This window comes from Capsicum annuum, chromosome 5, assembly GCF_002878395.1.
Source record: "Capsicum annuum cultivar UCD-10X-F1 chromosome 5, UCD10Xv1.1, whole genome shotgun sequence".
NCBI classification, from domain to species: Eukaryota; Viridiplantae; Streptophyta; class Magnoliopsida; order Solanales; family Solanaceae; genus Capsicum; species Capsicum annuum.
In genome coordinates, this window is record NC_061115.1 from 212,280,604 (window position 1) to 212,288,778 (window position 8,175).

The 8,175-nt window shown below is 27.6% G+C and overlaps 1 protein-coding gene across 1 annotated transcript; it reads right to left on the minus strand.

Annotated features, from left to right (window-relative positions):
• Positions 1 to 284: 284 nt before the first annotated feature.
• On the minus strand, positions 285 to 2,094 carry LOC124898767 (kirola-like). Its single transcript, XM_047412704.1, has 2 exons — positions 1,810 to 2,094; positions 285 to 1,030 (listed from the first exon to the last, which is right to left on the minus strand). Exons 1-2 carry the CDS (start codon positions 2,084 to 2,086, stop codon positions 774 to 776), a joined length of 534 nt encoding a protein of 177 aa, XP_047268660.1. The 5' UTR covers positions 2,087 to 2,094; the 3' UTR covers positions 285 to 773.
• Between the last annotated feature and the right edge of the window lie 6,081 nt (positions 2,095 to 8,175).

The following is an 8,175-nucleotide window of genomic DNA, read 5'->3' on the forward strand; positions in this document are numbered from 1 at the left end:
AATATAATAATTAAAAAAAAAAGGTAAAAAGATGATTTTGTCTATTGCAGGGCGTTTTAGTGAAGGGAAAAAAGTTCAAATCACTTTTCTAAGGTCTTTACACTTTTAATATATTATAGGTATAGATATAGATTATAGATATAGATATGGATATAGATATAGATATAGATATAAATATATTTATAGATTATAGATATAGATATAAATTATAGATATAAATTATAGATATAGATAATAATAGTATCACAAGTGTGATTTGAGGAATTATAATAATAATAATAATAATAATAATAATAATAATAATATATTCAATGTAATTTCATACAAATTTGAGAAAAGTAATGTGTACACACAAATCTTATCTCTACCTTGAAAGATCGAGAGTCTGTTTTTTAATATAAAGCACATGGAATTACAATGACAACAACAACAACAACAATATATCCAGAGTAATTCCACAAGTGAGATCTGAAAATAATAATGTGTACACAAATCATATGTCTATCTTAAAAGATAAAGAATCCGTTTCAAATTAAAAAAACACACATAAAATCATGACGACAATAATAACAACCCCATACACAATATGATTTCATAAGAGGAAACTTAAAAAAAAAAATAACAAAATCAATAGTATAGACGTAAACTTTATTCTTATCTTAAAAGATAGAGAAACTATTCCCGACAGAAAGCACATAAAACTACACAATGGAAAATAGATCATTTGAAGCACTGAATTTTACTAGGCCAATATAGATCTAATAGATGATGTATCATTTGTTGTGATGGTGTGAATCAATGTCTTTCATGACATCAATGGCAATTCCCAAAAGTGTGATGGGCTCTGGGACATCTTCATTTTGCTTCTCATACTCAAATGTCCATGATATCCAATTCTCTTCAACATCCAAAGTAGTCTTAAATTCCTTGTATAAATCCACAAAATCTCCTCCAACAAATTTGAAGCTGATTCTTTTCTTTTCTTTATCTATGTGATCAACAACTTGCTTTGCCACCCTCTCTCCCCCATCTTCAAAATATTTTTACAATTAGATCAATTATAAAATAATTATATGTATACAATCAGATCAATTATAAAATAATCTGATCAGTTATAAAATAATTATATGTATACGATTAGATCAGTTATAAGATATATAATCAGATCAGTTATAGAATAATTATATGTATACAATCAGAACAGTTATAAGATAATTATATGTTAACTTACATCAATGTATAATTTATCATACATGGTTGTTAACTTGATATCTAGATTAGCAATTTTGCCAAGAGTTAATTTTGTCTAGATTATATATATATACACACAATTTTAATAAGCCGTAAAACTTTAGGTATGTTCCGGTTGTGATTATTCTATCAATGTCATGATAAACAGAGGTCTAAAATAATATGTTGTCGGAGTGAGATCGTACTACAGTAACGAAGTTAAGCCGAAAAGAATGACCCAATTCCTCTAGAAGAAAGGAGAGAGAGAACTATATATAATTAAAAAAGATGACATATTTTAAGTGGTTAACTTATCTACGTACTATCAGGTCATTCAACTGATATCAATATGTAAGTCATTTTAAAATGTGAGATCTGTAATCTTGAATGTAAGACAGGTTACTGACTGTACCAGATAAAGGTGAGCTGACCTAAAGAGGTACTTCATCGATTCCTTTTTTGTTTTTTGAGTAATTACAACATGAAAATCTAAATAATAAAGAACTCCATTTTTTTTTTTTATCAAAAAACTCCGAATTAAATAATTCTTGTCTCCATAGAAAAGTAAAAGTGACTTACCATATTTAAATCTCCATTCGATAATAGTACCAACACTTCCTAATTCACCTTCATGAACCCCAAAGTGATTTATCTTATCACTTATATTAGGAATATGGTGAGGTTTGGTGTTGAAGTGATCATGAAATAGTTCTCCACCACATTTGACCTCCAAATGAGCAACTAATTTACCCCTCAAACCCATCCTCCTCTTAGCAAATAGCAATAGCAAGGAAGCGGTTACTATTACTATTTGTATATGAATGGAAAAATTGTACTTATTGAAACCATAGTTCATTGCCCTTATATAGCTGTAATGCTATTAATTATTTAAAATATATTATCTTCTTTAATTATATGTATTTGTCTAAATAAGTCGTAAAACTTTTCAGGCCTATTTCGATTGAGGTTAGTATGTATAATTAAAGAAAATGATATACTTTTGTAGTAAATTTATCTATGTAATAGACGTCTGAGAACACGCACTCAAGAATTTGAACCAAAAATGCCTAATAGAATGAAAAATTTTACAATGGGAGAGTCACAACCAACAAAAGTTGTGTGACTCTCCATTAATATTTTGACACATAAGTTGTGGGCCCCTATCTTTTTAATTTTATAATAAAAGCAATGAATAAGAGAGAGAAAATATATTTATATAATTCATATGGGTCTTAATTAGTAAAACAAATTATGTTAAGTAAATATTAAAAATAAAAAAGAATAGAATTATATGGCTCTTGTATGAAAAACATGAACGGTAAAAACATATTTTTTTCTTTATGATTTCATAAAAATCCATGTAAACTTTTGATCATTATTTGAGATAAAAATTACACCAAATTTATGTATATATCCTTTTTTTATTAATAGATATTTCATTCGATTAAATTTATGATTTATTTTTAAAATTTTTAAAAAGACATATTTTTGTATTTAGTACAATAACATTTCTCATGAAATATCACAAATGAAATTTGAGAAAAGTAGAGTGTATGCAGACTTTATCAGAGGGAGTGCTTCATCTTTTTTATTTTATTAATAATTTAATTATAGAATAATATATAATTTTTACTCCCAATTAATAATTTATAACAACATAAATTTTCGTGTTATAAAATACTATATTTTATATCAATTCAAAATTATTTATTTTTTAAATATATACCGAGTCAAAATTTCACATAAATTAAAATATATAAAATATGTGTAAAATTGACACATAGACAATATGCCTTGTTTATTCAATTTTATAATTAAAACGCAATGAAACTCAATCTATCAATATTTATAAGGATCTTCTTAGTTATAAAATATTAAAATGTGAGTATCTTTTTTTTTTTCAGAATAATTTTTTTTATTTCTGTTTAAAATTCAATGTTTGACTTTAAAAACAGTTTTGAGTTTGTTTTCCAATAGGATTTACACTTTTATGCATAAGTTAAATACTTATTTTTCTATTAATCTAAAACATTGAAAAATTATTTTATATATTTATGTGAAAGTTTTGACTCGGTACATATTTAAGAAAATAAAAAATTTGGATTGAACTAAAATATAGTATTTTATAACCCAAAAATTTGTGTTGCTATAAATTATTAATTGGGAGTAAAAATTATATATTATTTTATAATTAAATTATTAATAAAATAAAAAAGATACCCCCTCTGATAAAGGTTGCATGTACTCTACCTTTCTTAAATCTCATTTGTGATATTTCATGGGAAATGTTATTGTTCTAAATAAAAAAATATGTCTTTTTTTTAATTTTAAATAAAAATCATAAATTTAAATGAATGAAATATCTATTAATAAAAATAGGATCAATACATAAAATTTGATGTAATTTTTATCTCAAATAATTATCAAAGTTTACGTAGATTTTTATGAAATCATAAGAATTTTTTTTTTACCGTACACGTTTTTGCATACAAGAGTCATATAATTCTCCTTTTTCTCCTTTTTTATATTTATTTAACACAATTTATTTTCCCAATTAAGACCCATATGACTTACATAAATATATTTTCTCTCTCTCTTATTCACTGGTTTCATTACAAAATTAAAAAGATAGGGGCCCACAACTTATGTGTCAAAAAATTAGTGGAGGATCACTATTGTTTGTGACTCTCCTATTGTAAAATTTTCCTAATAGAACATATTTTCATGTTTTCAATTTAAATAGGTCAAATCCATCGACAGCCTCCTAAATTTGGCACGATCTTTCACTTTGGTACCTCAACTGGACGTTGTTCATTTTTGACACTTCAAGTAGCTATTAACTGTGTTATTTTGACACTTTTTTTACAATCAGGTAAAATTATAAAGAGTGTGTAATACACACGCTGCTGACGTGGCATGCGACCGATTAAAAAAAAGATGTGGCATTTTTTGTATAAAATAATAATTTTAAATAAATTACAATTAAAAAAAAATCTATTTTTAACTAATTAACTTAATTTTTTTTAATAAATCAATAAATAAATGCCCCCCCCCCCCAATCATCTTCTTCACCTAGCCTCCCCCCTCCCATCCAAATCATCCCAGCACCCCCACCCACCCACCAATTATCTTCTTCACCCTAGCCTTCCCCCCGTCCAAATCATCCCAGCCCCCCAACAATCATCTTCTTCACCCCAGCCTCCCCCCCTCCCCTCCCCCGTCCAAATCATCCCAGCTCCCCTCTGAATCACCTTCTCCAAACATCCCAACCACCCTCTCACCCACTCGAATCATCATCTCCAAACACCCCACCCCCCACCCCCCCCCATCTTCTTCAAAATACTACAGCAACCCCACTCCCACCTCCAAATCTTTTTCTTCAAAATACACATCAATGGAGGTTGAATTTAACAAATTTATTCTCACCAACTTAATTTAATTTAAACCAATTTTTAACTTATCAAAGACGATTACTCTCAAATTAATGAAAAACTTCTAATATTAATGGCGATAATCAATGGCGACAGAAAACTTCTAACATCAATTTTCGAAACTTTATATTAACAAATCTTTTGCTCTTCTTCTTAATGAAATTTTAGATTCAATGATAATAAAAATAGAGAGATTGTGTGTATCGGCTTTGTGAAAGTGTTCTATGTTATATTGATATCATTGGGGATGATGACAGTTGTGATTCATTTATTTCACTGGAAATTTTCTAACAAAAAAAAAAAGAAGTTGATAAATGGGCAAAATTGATTTTTAGAAACAAAAGAAAGGATATAAAAAAATGAAAGCAATTAAATATTATTATTATGGCCAAGTTGGACGCCATATCAGACAAAAAACAGTAATTACGCGCCTAAAATGGGTGAAAAATACGCGAGTTGCCACCTATGCAAAAAGTGTCAAATAACACATCCGTACACTAGTTAAGGTGCCAAAAGTGAACAACGGCCAGTTGGGGTGCCAAAGTGAAAGACCGTATCAAGTTGAGAGGGCCGTCAGTGGATTTGGCCATTGAAATATATCATAATATGAGTATTTAAAGGAATTTACTAACAAAGTTAAGAATTTCGTCGATTGATTCCAGCTAGTTTTAGTATTATTTAACAGCTGACCTATTAAATTTAGGATTATGGTTATCATACAGAATAGGTTCCACATTTAAGCAATAATAATTGAAAAATAGAGAGCATGAGAAATGAAGAGGAATTTCATCCATTAATTTATATTTATTTAATTTAGGAGTTATCTTCTATTTTCTTATACTTATAAATAAAATGCACTAAAAATTATTGCAATAGATGTTTGACGATGAATTTGATTGTAACATGAAAAAGAAAGAGCTTTTAATTTTGAACTTGAAAAATGGTATTTGGGGGTTGAATTTATGTGGATATGCATTTTATTTGTAAAAATTGAAGTTTTGTGAGTGACAAAAGTTTTTTTTTTTTTTTAACTTGAAAAATTGGTTAATGTTTTAAACTTGAAAAAGAAAATCATTTTTAAGAAACTCCATGTTGTTAGTATATGTATAGCCAAAAAATGAGTGTGTTGGGTTTGGAGGGGGGAGGGGGTGGGGTGGGAGAAATTGTAATTTTTTCATCCGATTTTCGATATTTATATGTGAATTTTTCAATTAATCCAATTCTAGCCACACAAGAAAGATTAAAGTGAAAAATGCTCCTTAACAAGTTTTTTTTTTTTAAAACAATCTAAACTCGAGAAATTTAAAACTTCTAATTAAGAAAGAATTCAGTCCAATATTTATAATAAATTTATAATTTATTTGAAAAAAAAAAAGCACAATAAAACCAAAACAATTAGGCCCCATGTTAAAATTGATTTTAGGCCACCGATTATTGAGAGGCTCCCAGGCTATCGTTCTGCCAGCTAATGTTAGGATTTTGATTGATAACACCAAAATGAACATGTGTTTTCAGGGTCGTTTGGCAGAGTAGAGTGTATTGAAATGTTAATGCATGTATTAGTTTAATGTGTATTAGTAGTACCTTATTTGATATATATTTTTTATCCTATGTATAATTAATGCAAGTATTAGTTATATACTTTATTGTGTATTGAGGTATGTATTAATAATACCTCAAAATCCATGACATTAGTAATGCAATGGATTTAATGTATGCATTAACATGCTTAAAGACGCCTATTATCCCTCAAAAAATTTTCCGCATCCTTTCCAACATATATATTGAGGGTATTATGTAAAAATTTTTTTTTTTTTTTTAGAAATTATGTAATTCATGTTTTTTTTATTACATCGAACCAAACACTGCATAAGAAAAATACAAGCATAACTAATGTTAGCATAACTAACACAAGCATTACTAATATAAGCATCACTAATACACCATATTTTGCATTATTCTTATATATTCTACCAAACCACCCCTTAAAAGTATTGGTCATGTATTATTTTTTTCTAACATCTTTCAACTACTCTTATCTCTTTTTTCTAACTTTTTTTGGTTATGATATGTATTACTTCCTCCGTTTTTTAAAATATGATTCTTTTTTGTAGCAATTTTTTAATTTTAATTTTTTATATAGTATATTTAAAAGCACAAAATTAAAGGATATTTTAATATATTTGATATATTTTTAATTTAAAATCACGAAAATAGTTTTTTTCTTAAATTTCGTATCAAGTTAAATTAAGTCATTTTTTTAAACGGTGAAAGCAAGTATTATCACGGATTATGATGGGATGAATGAAATTCTTTTGTTCCCAATTATAGATTTTGAGCTTAATCTCGAAGATGATAGTTTTATAATAATGAGCGATTTTATCTTGAATAAATTTTAACAACATAAATCTGAATTAATCAAGAAAACTTTAGTTGTCACAGGATATGTTGTTCCATTTTCACATTTCTTGGATTAAATGATTTTGCAAAAAAAAAAAAAAATCTTGAAAAATAAGGAGGTTCTATTGAAGGAAGAATTATTTGTCATGATCATCCAACTACTTTTTTTATGACACAACAATAAATTCGATATAATCCCATTCAATAAGAGTACAAACACTTTGTAATTCACCATCATGAACCTCAAAATGATTTATCTTATCACTTATATTAGGGATATGGTGAGGTTTGGAGTTGAAGTGATCATGAAACAGTTCTCCACCACACATACAATGTAATAACCCATATAATATAAGAGGGACAATTAAGGCCCCCTTTGATCATGAAAGCATAATTTTTTGGAGTTGAAAATAAAGTTGAAATTGAAATTGGAGTTGTGTTTGACCATAATTATAAATTAAAGTTATTTTTAAAATTTTGTGAGAGAAGTAAGAGCAAAAAAAGTAAAAACAAGTTTTTCTTATTTTCACTTTTCTAAAATGCAATTTCAAATTATGTTTAAAATTTTCATGGCCAAACACTATGATTTTCACTTTTTTTCACTAAATTGAAATAATTTTTTCAAGAAAAAGTAAAAGAAATACTCATAGTCAAACCTTATCAGGTTGTCTTTTATATTGTTTGCCTAACTTATAAATTTTGTATTTTTAATAAACCTTTGGTGGCATTTGGTGCATTGTTGATGATTTTGGTGAGTTGTGTTGGTGATTTGGTGTGTTGATTGCGATATTGGGTTGTTGTGTTGTGAATTTGAGACAAAAAGTTTTCTTTTAGACCCAAAAATATGAAAAATCTGTTTGATTTTGTGTAGAATTCTGACGAAGCTTACTTTGACGTCTTAACGTCCTTAGCGCCGGTCATGATTCTATTCTGGGTCGTGACACTTGAACACCAAATGAGCAACTAATTTACCCCTCAAACCCATCATCTCTTAGCAAATAGCAATAGTAAGGAAGTAGTTATTATTACTAATACTATATGAATGGAAAACTTGTACTTATTGAAACCATGATTCATTGCTTTATATAGCTGTAATGCTGTTAACTACTTAAAA

What these genes read in the sequence shown, in the direction of transcription:
- LOC124898767 (XM_047412704.1), bottom strand. Translation starts at nt 2,086, where the DNA reads ATGAACTATGGTTTCAATAAGTACAATTTTTCCATTCATATACAAATA. An exon ending in CGAATGGAGATTTAAATATG is followed by an intron (nt 1,031 to 1,809) that starts GTAAGTCACTTT and finishes AATATTTTGAAG; the next exon opens with ATGGGGGAGAGAGGGTGGCA.